The sequence below is a fragment of the Grammomys surdaster genome, unplaced genomic scaffold (assembly GCF_004785775.1).
Source record: "Grammomys surdaster isolate TR1022 unplaced genomic scaffold, NIH_TR_1.0 266, whole genome shotgun sequence".
In the NCBI taxonomy this organism is placed as follows: domain Eukaryota; kingdom Metazoa; phylum Chordata; class Mammalia; order Rodentia; family Muridae; genus Grammomys; species Grammomys surdaster.
Window position 1 is genome coordinate 987,762 of NW_021604707.1, and position 18,757 is coordinate 1,006,518.

At 42.5% G+C, this 18,757-nt stretch overlaps 1 protein-coding gene across 1 annotated transcript in view; it reads left to right on the forward strand.

Moving 5' to 3' along the window:
• Prdm10 (PR/SET domain 10) overlaps window positions 1–18,757 on the forward strand; it is a 103,893-nt gene that overhangs the window by 56,711 nt on the left and 28,425 nt on the right. The window contains exons 8-13 of the mRNA XM_028776193.1: window positions 2,329–2,401; window positions 4,317–4,434; window positions 8,065–8,194; window positions 8,800–9,042; window positions 14,180–14,527; window positions 16,449–16,604. Coding sequence (XP_028632026.1) covers window positions 2,329–2,401; window positions 4,317–4,434; window positions 8,065–8,194; window positions 8,800–9,042; window positions 14,180–14,527; window positions 16,449–16,604 — 1,068 coding nt within the window. The remainder of the gene's footprint in view (window positions 1–2,328; window positions 2,402–4,316; window positions 4,435–8,064; window positions 8,195–8,799; window positions 9,043–14,179; window positions 14,528–16,448; window positions 16,605–18,757) is intronic.

Below are 18,757 nucleotides of genomic sequence, written 5' to 3' on the forward strand. Positions count from 1 at the left end.
TGAGGCAGTTTGTTTTGTGCAGCCTTGCTTTATCCTCTCCAAAGTGCTGAGGTTCTAGATGTATGCCACTATGCCCAGCTATATTCTGATTTCTGAAATGGAAAAACATATGTCTTGGAACTGATGCATTCAGACAGAATTTGTAATAGGAAAAGGACAAACTTCATAAAGTAATATAACCAGAGGGGCATAGTTAAGGAATTGTGGAACACAGAGTCTATAGAACGTTGTTCTACAGAAGTCTTCCTATACAACTACACTCATATATAGTTAATGCACATAAAAATTATGCATGATTAATTTATTTAGAAGTTAGTACATATTGAACTTCAGGTGTGTTTCCTACATTAAGAAAAATCAGGCTTTCCCTGTGTTTAGCAGACTTGAATCTAAGGGAGAGGTGAACAGAAAGATGTAAAACAAACAGTATCAAATGAGTAAGTGTCATAGTGCAAAGAGAGCTAGTAACAGGATAGGGACCGATTTGGATATGCTGGATAGAAGTCTTGTTAAGAGGTGAAGGCCAAGGATGGCAAAATTAGAGGGACCAACACCACACTACATTCCCGGCTGGAAAGTACACTGCATGCTCAGGTAGCCAAGAGCAAGCCATCTTGGCCCATTGGTGGGTAGTGACAGGTCTAAAGTATGTAGCGATCGATGTATTGGAGACATCACAGAGTTCTCTGGGGATCATCACTCAGCCTTTCAGATTTATCGTAAAACGAGAAGTCAAATGGAAACCCATACAGCAAGATCCAGTTTTGTTTTAAGAAAACCTCCATGGGACTGGAGAGATGGTTCAGAGGTTAAGAGTGCTTGCTGTTCTTGCAGGGGAGCCAGGCTCAATTTCAAGCAGCCACATGATGGCTCATAACCATCATCAGTTCCAGGGTTTTTGATAATCCTTTCAGGCAAGGCACATGTGATATGAAGATAAAATACTCATACATATAAAATAAACATCACAAGAAGAAGAAGGAGGAAGAGGAGGAGGAGGAAGAGAAGAAGAAGAAGAGGAGGAGGAGGAGGAGGAGGAGGAGGAGGAGGAGGAGGAAGATGATCACCACCACCACCATTGTGGCTGGGAATTGCAAGGAAGAAGAAAGGCTAGTTAGAAGGCCAGGTGGTGATCTAGGCAAGAGATGGTGTTGTCACGATTCCGGTAGCTTAAACACTGAACAGGTAGTGTGTCACATCTGAGGACGGTCCTTGCTAAAGATTACTGAAACAAGTGGAGAAACAGAAGACATGTTTTAGGTTTTATGTCTGAGTACCTGTTGGGAGGTAGGAAATTGAAAATTTGAGATGGCAAGTTCTGGCAGTGGTAGAGCAGTTTGCTAGCACATGCAGAGGGTGGCATTCCCAGCACTTTAAAATCAAAACAACAGCAAAACCATTCTTGCCTAAATATTAGGGATAAAATCTGAGCATGGTAGTACACACCTGTAGTCATAGCTACTCAACAGGCTGAGGCAGGAGAGTTATAAGTTGGAGGCCAGTCTGAGCAACTTAGTAAAATCTTGTCTAAAAATAAAACTTTAAAAAGGCTGGGGATACATGCACAGGTTCCTGGCCTCAACCTTCAATCCTGCATAAACTATGTATGGTACATAATCCTATAATCCTAGCATTTAGGACGTAAAAACAGGAGGACCAGAAAGTCAAGGCCATTCTCAACTACTTACTGAGTTTGAGGTCAGCCTGGGAATATATGAGACTCTAGTGGGGAAACTAAAGTAAAAGAAAGATTTAGTAGTTAGTTATCAGCATAGAGTTGTTTGAAAATGGGTGTGACACCAGAAAGAAAATAAGAAGAGTCAGGGCTTAGACTAAGCTTCGAGCAGTAGCAACATGTGGAAGTTTTGTAGACAGGGCTGAAGATAGCCAAGGGAGAGGAAACAGAAGCAGAAGTGGGTAGGAAGACTGGGGAACAGGAACGTTTGATACAGTCCTATCTGAGATCCCATCACTAACCTGAGTGACAGTGTCTATGATTACAGCTGTATAAAAACCCATATTTAAATGTAGAGTTTTAAAAGGCTATTTTATTTAGGTAAAGATACTATGAATTTAAGCCTTGTGAATTTATAACGAGATTAGTTTTTAAGAAGGAAGAAAGAAACAGGCAGTGCATCTGGATCCTTGATGCCTTATGGGTCATCTGCCAGATGGGTATTGTGGAGGCACATAGTGTGGCTGTTGCTGTTAATGAATATGTTAATGAAATGCCCAAATTGTTTTGTGTAAGCAGGAGAAGTAATTTAGGCAAGCAAAGCACAGCTGGTGATGTCTGTTGGTTCTTAATGATGTCCTTGGTTCTTCTAGGTGTGGTACGCTGCATCCTACGCTGAGTTCGTGAATCAGAAAATTCATGACATATCTGAAGAAGAAAGGAAAGGTGCTTGGGCTTTTGTGTGTGCCATTTTTACACGTAGCATCTGGTTTTTCCATCTCAGTGTATCTCACACAATACGAGAGTAGGTTTCTCAGAGATACACATCTCCATTTAATCCTAGGGTCAAATTACAGGTTTACATTTCTAGTGCTAGAGAATAGTATTTAATATAATGAAAACTTCCTGCTATCAAATTAGCACCTTAGTGTCAGAGGAAGATTCTTATCTGGAATTAATCATATCTGAATATATAGCAAAGCCAGCACTGACCTTGTTTTTTTTTAATGTGAATGTGATTGAAATATATTTTACCTACAGAGAGATACACAAATAATGAAGTGTATACAGCTTGGTTAATTTTCACAGGAACACACCTGTGCAGATCCCCAAGTGTACTGTCTTGATTTCTAATATTACACACTAATTGCTTATTACTGAATTGTGTATGAACAGGATGATATGATAACATACATTTTTTTTTGTGTGTGTGTTTGGGCATCTTTTGCTTGAACATAGTGTTTTCTTTGTTTTTGGAGCTGGGAACTGAACCTATGGCCTTGGACTTACTCAGCAAACATTCTACCACTAAGCCAAACTCCCAACCTCTAGGTGAACATAGTTTTGAGATGCATCCATGTTGTTTATGTAAATTTGTATATTACCATTGCTGTTGGGTACTCCACTCATGACTGTTTGTCTACCTTGTTATAGATTTAGTTGTGTGATGTCATTATGGTGTTAAGTACCCAGAATTAGATAACATCTCATCAGTTAAAGGCGTGGTCTTCCATAAGACTCACTTTAGACAGGAGATACAGGATTCTGAGATTCCCATGCCACTCATTCTAATATCCACAATTTAGGGACTCCCCATACCCCTGCAGGCTTCATAATTTATTAGAGTGACTTTTGGGACCCAAGAAGATACTAAAATGAGTGATTAGAGTTTTATAATAAAAGATATACATCAGAACCAGCCAAGAGCAGAGACATACATCTTAGAATGACGTATGTCTCCTCAGGACATAAGCCTTCCTGGGGCACTGAACTATTGAACCTAAACATAGGCTCAGCTTTGTTGTCCAGAGCTTTTACTGAAGCTTTATTACATAGGCGTGACTAATGGAGTGGTTGGCCATGTGATTGAACTCAGTCTCCAGCTTCCCTTCCCTCCTGATGTAAGACACATCAGAAGCTCAAAACACCAACCATCTAATCACAAGGCCACATTTTTCTCTCCACAGCAGCTTCAACCTTAAGACATGTCAGAATAAAGTCAGGTAGGATGAAGGACTCCCAATGAATAACAAAGGACCTCCTATCATCCAGGAGATTCCAGTGGCTTAGAGCTTACCTCCAAAGGACCAGGCATAAAGGCTATCAGATCTTTTTCCATCATACAACTGTGGGCAAGACTGTACCTGTATATCTTCTTATGCATGTGTTTTAGGAGGCATCTGTGCACACTCTGATTGGGTGTACAGCTGGGAAAGGAGTTGATGCTGGGCCATGGGGTATGCATATATTCAGCCTTTGAAGATAAGGTTGGACATTTTGTTAGATTGTATTGACCACTGACTTTTGTTGTGATGAGATATATCCTTAATTATGAAACTTGGATCCGAAACAAGAAGTTATCTAAGTAAAGATCTCCTTCAATTTTTTATGTGTTGAGGGGGTGAGAGAGGGTGGTTTAAGAGTGTGAGTCTTTTGATGTCATATATGAATGCTTAAAAAATAAGATCTTAAAATCCACTTCTCTGACAAATTTTAGCCTTTGTTTTTATAGCAAGAAATAAATACAAATAGCAGCTACTGTCTACAGTGAGATAAGAGTGGAGGAGATAGCAGGCACTGCATCTTCCTTGTGTCTGTTGAGCACCAGCCATAAATTATGATTTCTCTTCCCCGGCTACAGTTCTCCGAGAGCAAGAGAAGAATTGGCCGTGCTATGAGTGCAATCGGCGGTTTGTCAGCTCAGAGCAGCTGCAGCAGCATCTCAATTCTCATGATGAGAAGCTGGATGTGTTTACCAGGTGGGCTCGGGAGGCAAGGACCACACACTGGGTTATTGGTGTCTTGAAATCATTTGTGAATGTGTGAAAGTGAGTGAGTGTGTGTGTGTGTGTGTGTATGTGAGTGAGTGTGTGCATGTATGTGTGTACGTACATACATACACAGATGCGTGTATGTACAGGTAACCAGGTAGGCTGCTGAATACCTTAGGGACATGCCTTTTTTACTTGCTATTTATTTTTTTCCAGAATAACCCACATCTATATTAAGAGATCCTTTTACCCCCAGTTAACTCTCCTTTAACTAGATTCTGAATTGGGATTTTTTTTAATTACTTGTTATTTTTATTTCATATCAGTGGGTGGTTTGCCCGAATGCATGTCTGTGAATTGTATGTGTGCACTGGTGGAGCCCAGAAGAGGGTGTCGGATCATCTGGGATTGGAGTTACAGATCATTATTAGCAGCCATGTAGGTGTTGGGGATTGAACCTGGGTCCTGTAGAAGAGTAGTCAATGTTCTTAACCACTAAGGCATTGTTCCAGCCCCTGAATCAAGAATCCTGAAGACAGCATATACATTTAAAGTAATATGCATCTCTGATTTTCATATTTTTTCTGAATACTATGATTTGTTATATACTTAATTCCACTATATTAAAAAGAGACAGGGGACAGTCATGGAAGGTAGAAGAGGCAGTGGCCAGGTCCAATAGCGCCACTGGGAGATGGTACAAAGTTTAAACTTTAAGTGTAACAGGTGATCTTTAGGAAGTCCTGGTCAGAGAACACTGTGATGTTGGGGTTTCAGAAGACCATTCTGGATAAAAATGAGAATATTACTCTAGCTAATTCTGGGGTAAGAATGAAAACCGAGTCTCGATAGAAGTTATTCAACAGGTCAAATGGAGGATGCGCCTTCCTCAGAAAAGGGCAGTAGTAATGGGACAGGGCCACTTCTATAGGGTTTGGAGAAATAGGTGCTGGCATAAGACCACATTTAAGAAGACGGGAAAGAAGATGTTCTAGGGAGAAGCCATGTAATTGCCTGCAATACTTAGTGCCCACCTTGGATTCAGGGACACAAAGTAGGAAAGCGATCACAGCAAGTGTGTGTGGTGTTTTCCAGCCACGGGAAGACTGGTAGAGATAGGGCAGGGAGCTTAATGACACAGGTTATGGCTTAATTACACACCTCAACACACAGAGAATAAAGAAGTGGCAATAGGGGTGGGGACCAAAAGCAAACAGTGATTATGATGATTGTCCTGAGAGAGTTTGCTGCAGAGGAAGAAGAAAGGGCAAGGATGGAAGGAGGCCCGAGAAGCTAGATCCAGGTACTAGATGGCGTGATCTGAAGAACAGAGAGATACTTTCTGGTGGATGATGTATGGATTAGGGATAAGGGAGCTTTGTACTAAGATGACAAGGGCTAGTATAGGACCATGGGGGTGAGTATCTTGGGAGGGGACAGTGCAACGAGATTCCAGTCTCTCATGCTTGAATATCCCTAAAAGTGTGTACATGGCTTCACTGTAGCATTTTAATACTACATTATGACTTTTGGTTTGCTTGCCTACAGGCTCTACCCAATCTCCAAGGGTAAGAACCGTTGAGATGTCTTCAGTGCTTAGCATAATGTATGACACATAGGTAAAATGTTCACTAGCTACTATTAGTCATGAGCAACTGTCATGTTTTTAGGTGTAGTAATGACATTTTATATTTATGCAAGAGGTGTTAAGATTCAGAGATGCTTACTGAAGTATTTTCAGATAAAGGAACCTAATGAGTAATTTGTGAGGAGGTAGGGGGAATAAAGATAACATAAACTTGGTCATAAGTAAGTCTTAAAGTTGAGTATCAATATATTGGCTTATTCTTTTTCTCTCCATTTGCCTATATTCAGAATTTTCCATAAAAAATAGACTCTTTTAAAAGTTCCTGAAGTCCAGGTGAGGTGTTAGATACCTGTAGTCACAGGTCAGTTGGAGACAGAGGCAGGATAGGATGATCCCTTCAGCTCAGGAGTTTGGGGCCAGCCTGGGCAATGTAGTACGATATCTCAGAAAAAAAGCAAATAGAAAAAAATTCCTGGAAAGTGTGTATTTGTTAAATAACTGAATAGAAGAGTGAAACATGATCTGATAGATGTTATATGCATGCCACACATGTATTAGCTCTTCATCGCTATGAGAAAATAATCCAAGGGGGAGAGGATTATTTTGTTCTTGTGGTGGAAAGGGCCTGGCAGAGCAGAGCTGCTTACCTCAATGCTGGACAGCAGCAAATGACTCCTGTGCTAGTGGCTTTCTCTTCCTTAGAACATCGAGATCCCCAATATGTGAGATGGTACTGCCTGCATTTAGAGCACTCTCTCTGGAAACAGTCACACACACAAAGGTGTGCTTTGCTAGTGTCCCGGGTGCTTCTCAGTCTAGTCAGCTTGACAGTCAAGCTGTATAAATGTATGATGTTCTTTCTGAGTCTACCTGCCCTGCTTCTTGCCTTAGTCAGGGCCTCATACATGCTGGGCAAGTGCTCTACTGCTGCTGACTGTAATGCAATCTCAACTCTCACTCTCTCTCTCTCTCTCTCTCTCTCTCTCTCTCTCTCTCTCTCTCTCTCTCTCTCTTCCCCTCCTCCTCCCTCCTTTTCCCTTTCCCCTTTTCTCTCCCCCTCTTCCTCTTTGTTCCCCTTCCCTTCCTCCTTACTCTCCCTCTCCCTCTCTCCCTCCTCTCTCAGTGTTTTGAGATATGGTTTGATGTGGTCCAGGCTGGCCTCAAACTTGCTATGTATGCAGCTGAGGATGATCTTGAACTTCTGATTTTTCCCTTTTGCTTTCAGAGTGATGAAATTAGAATTGTATGCCACCACATCTGGCCTATGCAGTCCTGGGGATGCTAGACAAGCACTTTACCAACTGAGCTACAACCCTAGCCCAGGAGTCTCATCTGATAGGGGTGCTTTGTGTATTTGTAATCAGTTAAAAGGGACTATTTTAATTGGTGGTTACTTGGCCTGTTATGGAACAGTTGGGTTAGAAATTTGTTTGTACTGTCTAGAAAGCTGTGGAAAACAAGACTGTTAGTTGAATTTAGCCACATTTCTGGGAAGGAGTAAAAGCTGATGCAAAGGAGAAAGAAGAATGAACTGAATCGTGGGAGAGGCCATGGGACAAGCCCAGTCTGTCCTGTTTGCATTTCTCACCTCCTTTCAGAAGCAAAGAGTTATCAGTGCTTTTATTTTTTTATTTTTTATTTTTTCTGTTTTTTTTGAGACAGGATTTCTCTGTATAGCCCTGGCTGTCCTGGAGCTCACTCTGTAGACCAGGCTGGCCTCGAACTCAGAAATCTGCCTGCCTCTGCCTCCCAAGTGCTGGGATTAAAGGCATGCACCACCACCGCCCGGCTAGTACTTTTATTTTTATAGCTCTTATTTCCTCCCAATAATTTTATGACATCTCTGTGCTGTAGAGAAAAGCTGGGCAGTGTAGAAGGCACACATTAGCATAACAGTGCTTTCTATCAAAGAGAAGAACCAAGGAAGTGATAAATCGTGGAGCTCAAACTTGATGCTTGAAAGAACTCTGAGGGAATAAAGTATGGGGTGCCAAGTGGTGACTATCTGTAACTGGATCTCTTGTTCCCAGAACAAGAGGCAGAGGAAGGGGTCGAGGCAAGAGGAGATTTGGTCCTGGTCGTCGGCCTGGGCGTCCTCCAAAATTTATCCGTTTGGAAATCACCAGTGAAAATGGGGAAAAGAGTGACGATGGAACACAGGTACTGGGCTCTGAGGAGCTCCTGTCCACACTCAGCTGTGACGCTGTTTATAATTCTGTCTTACTAGAGTGTTGTCCTGTTAACTAAAGCGGGATTGGAATAGGACAAGGAGCACATTTTCAAGTGTTACTTACAGTACACATTTAACTTTACTGTACTAAAAATTTAAAACTGGCTGGAGGTATTCTAGGAAGGCTTTGTTTAATTAACTCAAACCATTAGAATAATTGATACCCCAGAAAAATTGTATCAGTTTCCTTTTTTTATGACCAGGGATGCTTTACAGTTTTTGCATTCTGGACACGTTCACCTGTTTGTTAACTTTCTCAGAGAGAGAGTATTATTTCAGCACCATAATGCTACTCATTTTTTAAAACGTCATAGCTGGGTTTGGTGCCATGTTCCATAGTACTAGCCACTCAGAAAGCTGATAGAAGAAGGACTGCTTGAGCCTAGGAGTTTGGGGCCAGCCTAGAAAATGTAGCTAGACCCTATCTCTTAAGTAAATGAATACCACTAATTCTAAAGTTGAGCTAATAAATAGCATCTGTATCACTGATCTTTATGTAGATAGGGTGGTAATTCCTGGTGTTTGCAAAATTCAGGACTTGCTGCATTTCCCCACAAAGGAGCAGTTTGATGAGGCTGAACCGGCTGCTCTGAATGGACTAGATCAACCAGAACAAGCGTCAATCCCAATCACTCAGCTGCCACAAGAAACCCCGTCTTCTCTGGAGCAGGAACCAGAAACTCACACCTTGCACCTGCAGCCACAACAAGAGGAGAGCCTAGTGCCTACCCAGACTTCTTTGACAGCCGATGACATGCGCAGGGCCAAACGCATCCGAGTAAGTGGGGAGGTACACACACTCCCTGGCTGGCTGGTTCCCTCTCTCTTCTTGGACAGCTCTCTCAGGGCTTTGTGGCCCAGCCTGTTGATCAGTCACTTTGATATCTTTCATCTGGCCTTTCACCTGCCCTTTGTGTCATCTTATTGCGAAAGTGCTTTTTCTCAGTGATTCTGTTCATGACAAGCTGACAAGGCTGTCCTAGAGTCAGTCAACACAGGCCTGGGTTTGGGCAGCTCATGGACTAGTGTACTTAAAGTATGATAGCTTCCTATATTCCTGAATTAAGGGTTTTAAAATAGGGACTTAGGTTGATTTAATTACAATAATTGTTTTTATTTGACTTAATTTTTCTTTTTTCTTTTTGGTGCTGCTGATTGAATTAAAGTCCTTACATGGGCTGAGCAGGGACTCTTTCCCCCAGGCTATACTTTCCAACCTAAAATATTTGTATTTCCAGGCATTCTAATCTGTGACCTAATCATAGCTCTCAAGGAAATTATGGGTAACTAAATTGATTATTTGTGGTTTCTAGGGGAATCTAGCAAGTGTCTCTGAGAAGGGATCTGTCTCAGTTAATGGGGCAGGTTCAGGGTATACACCTGGCACAGCTTAAGCAGAGTTGTGGATTCAGGGGCTGGTTAGTGTGTTACTGTGTGGTCTGTGTCTCTGCTTTAGACTGTGAGTCTGCAGCGGCTCTCAGACTTCATTTCCAACATGTTTCTTTTATTATTTTGTGGGCCGTATTTGAACCTGAGTTAGGAGCTGCCGTGGGTGTATATGGAAAGAAATATGGTTTTATGTAATGTCTGTGTCTGTTTATGGCAGCTGGTGTGTAAAAGATTTGTGGATACTTGACTTGTACATAAAACATACACACACACCACAACTCTCTAGCCTTTTCTAGATGGATGGTCACACTAGTTCAGGTTTGTTTGGTCTTTCTTTTCTTCTTTCTTTCTAACAGTGACTAGCTGAGGCATCCAAGGTGTGCCTCGGAGATAGGTACAGCAGCTGCTGCCTTGGGATCTTGCCGTGGAGGAGAGAGACTGAGTCTTTTCCCTCTTTTGGTCTGTTTCTAGCCTGGAAGGGACCTTGGAAATGCATTTCGTTTAACAGTACATTTATACTTTTAGTCACATGACAGACTCGAAGGACTCTGAAAGCTGTTTAAATATCCTTTATGAAGGTCCTGTAATCAAAATACATACAACTTTCAAATCACTCTATATACCTTCAGGAGGAGTTGTGTGAGCGGATGTTTCTGATCCATCTTATGTATCACTTCCTGGTCTGTGCTTGTCCTCCTGCCCAGCTGTTATCACGTGTGCTTTTCCAAGCTCAGGGAAACCACGTGCTCCATTCCATTGTTTTGAAGGGGAAAAAAAATAACAAGGTGCATACCTGTAGTCAAGTGGCTGTTTGATCACTTTGGTTCTTTAAAGAGGTGGGGTATGGTTTCAGCACAAGGTTCCTTGCATCAAAGCAAAAAGCCACATGTGGGTAGCCTTTGGAGGTCAATCTTCAATCTTAGTTGATCTGTCTCAGTTTTTTCCTCTCACGCATTCTAAAAAGTAGGGCTATGTATTTTCTCATCTTTTTATCCAGATTGGTAATGACCAACTGCAGGGAAATCTTCCGAGCCAATTGGTAATATAACTATTTTTCTCTCCTCTAATGCTGCCTGCTCAGTTGGAGCTGCAGGTAGGTTTGTTTCCTGTGTTTCACATCCCCAGAATGTTATTTAAGTGTTTGCTGACCTGCTGTTCTTTGCACACTGTACTTACTGAATTCAGATGGAAAACACAATTTGGTTGCCCCTGTAAATGCAAATTAATGAATGATAAGATTTTATTTGCAAATAGATAAATTAGTAAACTGTGGGCTGTAGATTCCTCCTGTGCAAACAAAAGCAAGGACAAAATGATCTCCAAGGCGCCTGCTAGCTCTGAAGCAATTTCAGATGTGTGCTATGGTGCTGGACTCGGACTGTACAGTCAGTTCTGTCTGGGCAACTAACAGAGCTCAGGGCTGTAGGGCTTCTAGTCTAATAAGGAGCCAGTGTTAGCAGAAAGCGATTTGCAGTTCTCTGTTAAATATTCCAGTGCAGCCTGGGACTGCTCTAAGAACTGAGAAGAACAAAAGGGGGGACAGAGGCAAGTCAGGACATCATCTGTAGATGGGAGGACACAGGCGCTTGGAAGATGGTCTCTTGGGAGGTAGATAGCTCCACAGGAAGTCAACCATAGGAGCAGAAGAAGCTCGGGCACAGATATTCTTAGTGCTCTTATGAGAAGTGCAGCTAGTGTTGTGACCCTTGTTTGGGTGTTGGGAGGAGGAGAGTGGAGAGAGGTGTGTTGTTAACCCACTAAAAGTTTTGAAAGCTGAGTATGTGATAAACTGAAGAATTATTTGTTCTTTTTGTTTTTTTTTTTTGGGTTTTTGTTTGTCTGTTTGTTTAATACAACCAAAATCCAACAAACAAGCTGATTCTTTTTTCTTTAGTCTCAGGATGAGAACAGTGTGACAATGAGTTAATAGTGTGGGTTCCCTTAGCTATTAATTTCAAACTTTAGAAACACTTTACAAAAGAATAATCTTCTCTCAGAATTCACTGTAGTGCAGTAGAATTTAGAAGGAGGCTACTACTTTGCCATCCCCAGAGCAGTTAATGTACCATGTGGTATGGTGACACTGAGTATGAGAGCTCAGGGATTTTCTAATTTTCCCTGGTTGTGATGGTTTCTTGTAGACGTGGCCCAAGTGTGGCTGTGCATGAGAGAAAATACCTTAGAGCAGAAGTAGCCTGCAAATGAGTCAAGGGTGGGGTAGCCCAGTACTCACGCCTTTGCAACATGAGAGCTGCTAGCTCAGAAAGAAGCAGGCCAGCTTTTGAGCACTTGGTTTTCAGGGCTCCATGGAAACGACACAGATGATAAGAGTTGCAGTGGCGCTAAGGAAGGGAGCCAGGTGGCTGCTCTGTTAAAACCAAGTGTCTGAAGGTCCTCATGCTAATCAGAACTGACAGGAGACTGAGGAGCACAATGTAGGACACAAAACTGAGCTGTGGATTTAGCACCCAGGAGAGATGGAGCCCCCTGTGAGATTGTGCAGCAGGTCTGTCCTTGGAAACTGGAAACTTGACCGCGGCTGGATCAAGGAAGTGCTTCTTACACGGCAGACATGCTCTAAATCCCAAATCTTCACTGAACCTTAGAAGAGCATCTGTTTCTCTGGCATCTTCCCATAACATTCTGAAAGTAGAGGAAAATAGGAAGAGCCTTTTTGCCAAGTGTGTGTCAGGATAATGTGCCAAGCAGCTTGAGGAAATGAGAGCAACCATGGCTGATTTGAAAAAGAGCTGTTCTTCAGGATCTCTGTGGATACTGTGGAAAAGAACCCAGGAATAATGTTAGAGTTGTATTTGAAATACAGTTTGTTAATTTTCAAGCCAATATGTGAGATTTCCTGTGACGAAGTAGTTTATTAAGGGATCTACATAGAAAAAGGAATGAAATGTGTTGCGCCCCTCCTGCAGCCTCAGTCAGCTTAGGAAGACAACAGAATTGTTGTTTACCACTCAAAATAAATGACTAGGTAGCATAGTAAATACCTCTCGGAGGCTTGTTGGAGAAGCCGGGAGAGTCAGTTTCCTGGTATGTGAATTGGACCATGTTTAGAAATTTCCATAGATCAAAAATAAATATTTTGCTTTCCCCCATAATTACTTCACATTTAATTTAATTTTCAAGGTGTTTCTGATTAGCAATTGAAAGTACCCTGACCTCTGCAGTTTCTTCATTGCACAGATAACACATGACAATCCCTATTGATCTTTCAGTGACTGTCCCCTATAGCTGCCAAGCACACCCATTCACAGGTACATTCTGAAGAGTTTCCCCATCATAAAGCAATCTAGACCTTTGCCTCTGTGCTTTGAGGGACTTAGGAATGAGTCTTCCTTGTGGCACAACGAAGTATTGATTCTGTTTTTTCTGTGTGAAAGATATTTGTGGGGCTTTGCTCTTGGTGGAGTGCCTGTTGATTGTCCAGTAGCTGTGGTGGATTCCACTGAGCATCTGTCTTCTTTGGCTTGGATTCCCTGGGACAATTGTATGGATTTACAAGATAGATAACCAGCCACAGAGGGGCATTCTGTCCTGACAAGGAAAGAACAAAATTGACCTGTTTAGACCAGAAGTGCAGCTTTGTTTAGAACTACCATGGGAACTAGTCCTTCACATTCTCTAAGAACTGAAATACATATTTTTCATTTATGATGTATTCACATCATGCCCCATGAACAAATGCATTCACATAAATCTTCATTTCCCATTCTGTTCATTTTCTTAAATTGAGATCAGTAATACATACATTGAAAAATCCACTGACTTAATGCCTTATACCCAAAGGAACCCCATACCTATTTCTTTGTCTGTCTCCCCCCAGGGAAGGTCTGGTTGCCCATCAGTTCCTCTTACTTTACCTTACTGTGAAATGTTTTCATCTGTTTCAGATTCTTTGATGGAGGGCTTTGACTGACTGCCACCCTCTACTCTCACCATGCATGTGTCACTTACCCAAGTGTTTGTTCTCCTCCCCATCTTCAGGTTCTGTTCTGCTCTGGGTTTGGTCTCAGTCTCTCTCTCTCTCTCTCTCCCTCTCTCTCTCTCTCTCTCTCTCTCTCTCTCTCTCTCTCTCTCTCTCTCGTTTTCTATTGAAGACAAATTTTGAGCAGGATGTAGTGGCACATGCCTTTAATCTCAGCGCTTGAGATGCAGAGACAGGGGCATCTCTGTGAGTTATAGCACAGCCAAAGTTATTTATAGAGTGAGATCCTATATCAAAAAAAAAAGAAAAAGAAAAGAAAAGAAAGCAAGAAAGAAAGAAAGAAAGAAAAGAGAAAAAAGAAAAAGAGAAAACACATTTTTGAAATTGACTTAAATTCTTTCAATAGGAAGTACGCACATATGGAAATAAAGTGAAACCCCGAAACTGTTTCTTCACAGCAGACTTTTGGGGGCTTGCTTCAGCCTCAGCCCTTCTCACTTCACCCTGTGTCCTTGAGTTCAGCTTCTCTGAACTGCAGGAGTCACTCTGGGTCTCCTCAGCATTTGGCCCTGTTTGTGTCTTTCAGAATGCAGCTCTTCAGCATCTGTTTATCCGGAAGTCATTCCGGCCTTTTAAATGTCTGCAGTGTGGGAAGGCCTTCCGGGAAAAGGACAAACTGGACCAACACTTGCGCTTCCATGGGCGGGAGGGGAACTGCCCATTGACCTGTGATCTCTGTAACAAGGGCTTCATCAGCAGCGCCTCCTTGGAGAGCCACATGAAGCTCCATTCGGACCAGAAGACTTACTCTTGCATTTTTTGCCCAGAATCCTTTGACCGCCTTGATTTGTTGAAAGATCATGTGGCCATTCATGTCAATGATGGCTACTTCACCTGCCCAACTTGTAAGAAACGGTTCCCAGATTTTATCCAGGTGAGTGTCTGTGACTGACATTCCTGTCTGCTTCCATCTTTTCGTAAAAGCAACTGCAATTTTTGGAAAACTGAGATCGTCCAGCTCCTGCCTTTTCATCCTTTTTTTTTTTTTTAAATAACTTTGCAATAGTTTTCAAACTACTTTTCACATATAAAGTATTATTTTCCTTAGTTGTACAGATCAGTGTTACTTAAATGTCTTAAGTTATATTTCTAGTAATAAACACCACATCTGGTGCTGGCAAGACAGCCAAGTGGGTAAAGGTGCTTGCTGCCAAGCCGGATGATCTGAGTTCAATCCCTGGAACCCACATGAGAGCTACCCCCTGAAATTGTCCTCTGATCTCCACATGTGCATTATTATCGTACATGTACACTAAAAATAAATATAAAGATCATCTTGAAACATCTGGTTATTATTTTTAAAAAGTCTTTTAAAGAATCTTTCCCAAATATCCATTACTCATGAAACAGCATAGAGTTGGCAGCTCATCTTCCTTCACTTCTGGACGGGAAACATCTCCCTGCCATTCTGCTTTCTCTCTTGCTTTAGTAAGGCTGTGTATTTGGAAGGAAACCGAGTTGGTCTATGATTGTTGTGCCGAGCACTGACTATCTCTCTGGTAGTATTGGGGTAAAGTGGGGATAGAAAAATTCCATAGCATCCATGATTTAATTTTAACCAACAATATTTTTTATCCAGTAAATAAATCACAATATATCATATAAATATTCTTTAAATTGATGGGTATGGTGGCTTACGCCTTTATTCCCAGTGCTTCAGAGGCAGAGGCAGGTAGATCTTCATAGATTCAAGGCCACCCCGTCTACAGAGCCAGTTCCAGAACAACCAAGACTACACAGAGAAACCCTGTCTCATGACACCAAATATATATATTTTTTCTTTAAAAATTGCAAAAGCAATAGGAGGGGGATTTAATCTTAGCTCTCTGACAGTGAGGGTGTTGGAAAGTTTTTCTTCATACAGTTAGAAAGGTTGTTAAGGCATCATGTAATGGCAAAGGGAGCTCCAGAGTCCGAGTGCTTTAATGGACTAGCGTGGATTTTCTACTTAGCTTCTGTCCATTGCTTACTTGCTTTTGTCTCTTTCACTTCAATGCTGGCTATTGGATTCAAAGTATCCTAAATGCTAGGCACACATTGTTCTGTTGAGCTTTGGCTTCTCCCAAAGCACTTTTTCGTTTATTATTTATAGTTAAGAGAGTTCAGAACCTGTCTTTCTCTATCCCCACTCCCACCCAACTACTGGAGTTGAATCCAGGGAAAAGCTATAGAGTTATCTGAAAGTAAAGGGAGTCCTTTCCAGTTAGGGAGGATGGCAGTCAGGACTGTGCTCGTGAAGTGGTATCGCCAATGTCACCTGATTTCTATCTCTCATTCTTCAGAACCTGACCCTTTTCTTCCAGAACTGAGATTGAACCTAGAGCGTGCATGGCTGCAGGCAGTTATGTTACACTGAGCTTCATCCCAGACCTGCTTTAATAGGAGGAGATGAAAGGATCAGCTACTAATGAAGCAGTTACCTCTACATGTGTAGAAACAAAAATGAGGACAAATGACTTTTGTTTTCTTATAGGTAATTTTTAGCAAGATTCATTTAAATCCAAAGCCATCCTGCCTTTAGCCTTAAAAAAAGAAGAAGATGGTACAAAAGATCAAGGCAGTGCTGTTACTTCTGTGCTTTAAGTCACCTGGGAGGTTCAGATTGATGGGGCTTTCTGGCCTGTTCTGTTTCTTTGTGAGCGGGACAGTGTGTGTTACTGAGGGCAGTCCTCCCTTGAGACTGGATAACTGGCCAGGCCACTGAAAGTCCTGAGTGGTGCGTGGGCTCCCTCTAGCGTCATAGCCTCCTCTGGTCTTTTCTTTTGGCCTGAGCATCCCCTGGTCTTTACTGCCAGGTGAAAAAGCACGTGCGAAGCTTCCATTCTGAAAAGATCTACCAGTGTACGGAGTGTGACAAGGCCTTCTGCCGCCCCGACAAACTGAGACTGCACATGCTCCGGCATTCCGACCGCAAGGACTTCCTGTGTTCCACCTGCGGGAAGCAGTTTAAGGTAGGAAGCCATCCTGCAGCCCGAGGGGACTGGCCTACCCAGGATCAAGTGAGGCTCAGGACAGACACTTGCTTGTTCATAACTTTGTGCACATGTCCTAAGTGATGAAGTGATGGCTACTAGAACCAAATTGCTATTTCGGGAGTCCGAAGAGACCAGAACATTTACTTACTGCTTAAGTCAAGGGTTCTTTCTTGTTGTTGAACATTTAGTCCGATAAGAGCCTGCAGGTAAGTCATCTAAGCAGCAGGATCTTCTCCAGAAGAGATGTCAGAGGGGACAGGTCTGAGGGTTGGCTTACTCTAGAGAATGTAATGATTTCAAGAACTCTGATGAAACATACATAGCTTGGCATGGAATCCCAGTCTTCGGGAAGCTGAAGCAGGAGCTTGAATTTGAGGCTAGCCTGAGCTATAGTAAATGGCTAGCCAGTTTGTGCTACATAGTGAACCCAAATGAAAGCAAAGTGAAACCCAAACCAGCAACCTGCCTGGAATTAAGAAGACACCAAAGGGAAGTCTGCAGGAAATTCAGCATTTGTTAGTGACAGTCACTGCTAAACACTGCTCTAGTCATTTGTGAGGCAGACTGAAAGAGGGCCAGTGTGACAGTTCAGTGGCTAAAGGTACTTGGCACACAAACCTGAGAATCTAAGTTCGATGCCTGGATCCCATGGTGAATGGAGAGAACCTACCCATAAAAGTTGTCCTTGGCCCTTCATGTGTGCTCATGGTATTTGAATGTCCTCGCCACACTAATGACCAATAAAATTAACTAAGGAAGAAGAAGCTGAGATGGATTCTTGGGAAGGGACAGGTGAGAGGTATGTCCCTATGGAATGTAAAAGGCTTAAGAGGAAAGGCTTAAGCTCTGTGGTAATCCATTATAGATTAATTATGGATTACATTTGTAATGGTTTACATTACATCTACTGATCATCACGATTGAAATCTCTGAGGAATTCCACTATGTATGGTGGCATCTACCTGGAATTTCAGTACTCAGGAGGCTGACACAGAGGGGTTGCTATGAGTCTGAGACCAGCCTAAACTATGTAGCAAACTAAGGGCCAGCCTGGGTATAGAGTGAGACCTTGTCTCAAAAACCAACATGGGCAGGTGAGACAGATGCCGCCGTGGGCGGCGGGACTGCTTGCCACTGCACCTAATAACTGTGTGCAATCCCTGGAGCACGTGTAGTGGAGGGAGAGAGCCGAGTGCACGGGTTATCCTCTCTCTGTACGTACAAACCACACCATGCACGTGCATGCTTGTTTACACAAGTTTTTAAAAACTCCAATGTGAATAGTATAAGTTGGACTGCAGTTTTCCTATCTCCTTTTCTTTTTCCTTCCTTTCTCCTTTCCATCCCTCCCTGCTTGCCTCTTTTTCCTCCTTCCTTCCCTCTCTCCCTCCTTCTCTCCCTCCCTCCCTCCCTTCCTCCCTCCCTTTCTACTGTCCAAACAACTTTCCTCCCACCTTCCTTTTTCTTTGTTTTCTCTCCCAATGTTTTCTATGTAGACCAGACTGGCCTTAAAACTTATTCCTGTGCTTTTACCCTCCAAGTCTTGGGATTATAGGCACACAGAACCATAGTTTCATCTGCTCTCCTTTTCTTTTCCTCTCTATTCCCTCTCCTCCGTCCTTTTCTCCCCTTCCTTTTCTTCCTTTCCTCCCGTCCCCTCCTCTCCCCTCTCCTCCCCTCTTGCCCTTCCCTCCTCCTCTCCCTTCCCCTCCCCTTCCCTTTCCATTCCCTTCACTCTCCTTCCCTTCCCTTTCTTCCTTTCTCTTCCCCATTTGCCCATCCTGTTCCTATGTGCAGCACCGCCCTCTCGTCTCTTGTTAGAATTACAGCCCATGAAATCACTACGTGCTGCACGGTGGTCTAACCCACACCTTTCCCCTTCACATTATTCCGCTACATTCATCTTTCTTCTCCAGTTCTCTCCTTTTTCCCTCCTTTCTCCCACCCCATTTTTTCTTTTTCCCTTTCTTTCTCCTTCTATGCTGGATATGGGGTTTGAACTTAGGGTTTTGTGTATGTTAGTCACAGACTCTACCAACAACTACATCTCTAACTCCATAAAACTTTCTCTCTAAAGGAATCACTGTGCTGTGATACTAGCATTGCCAGTTCATCTGTTCCATCCATTC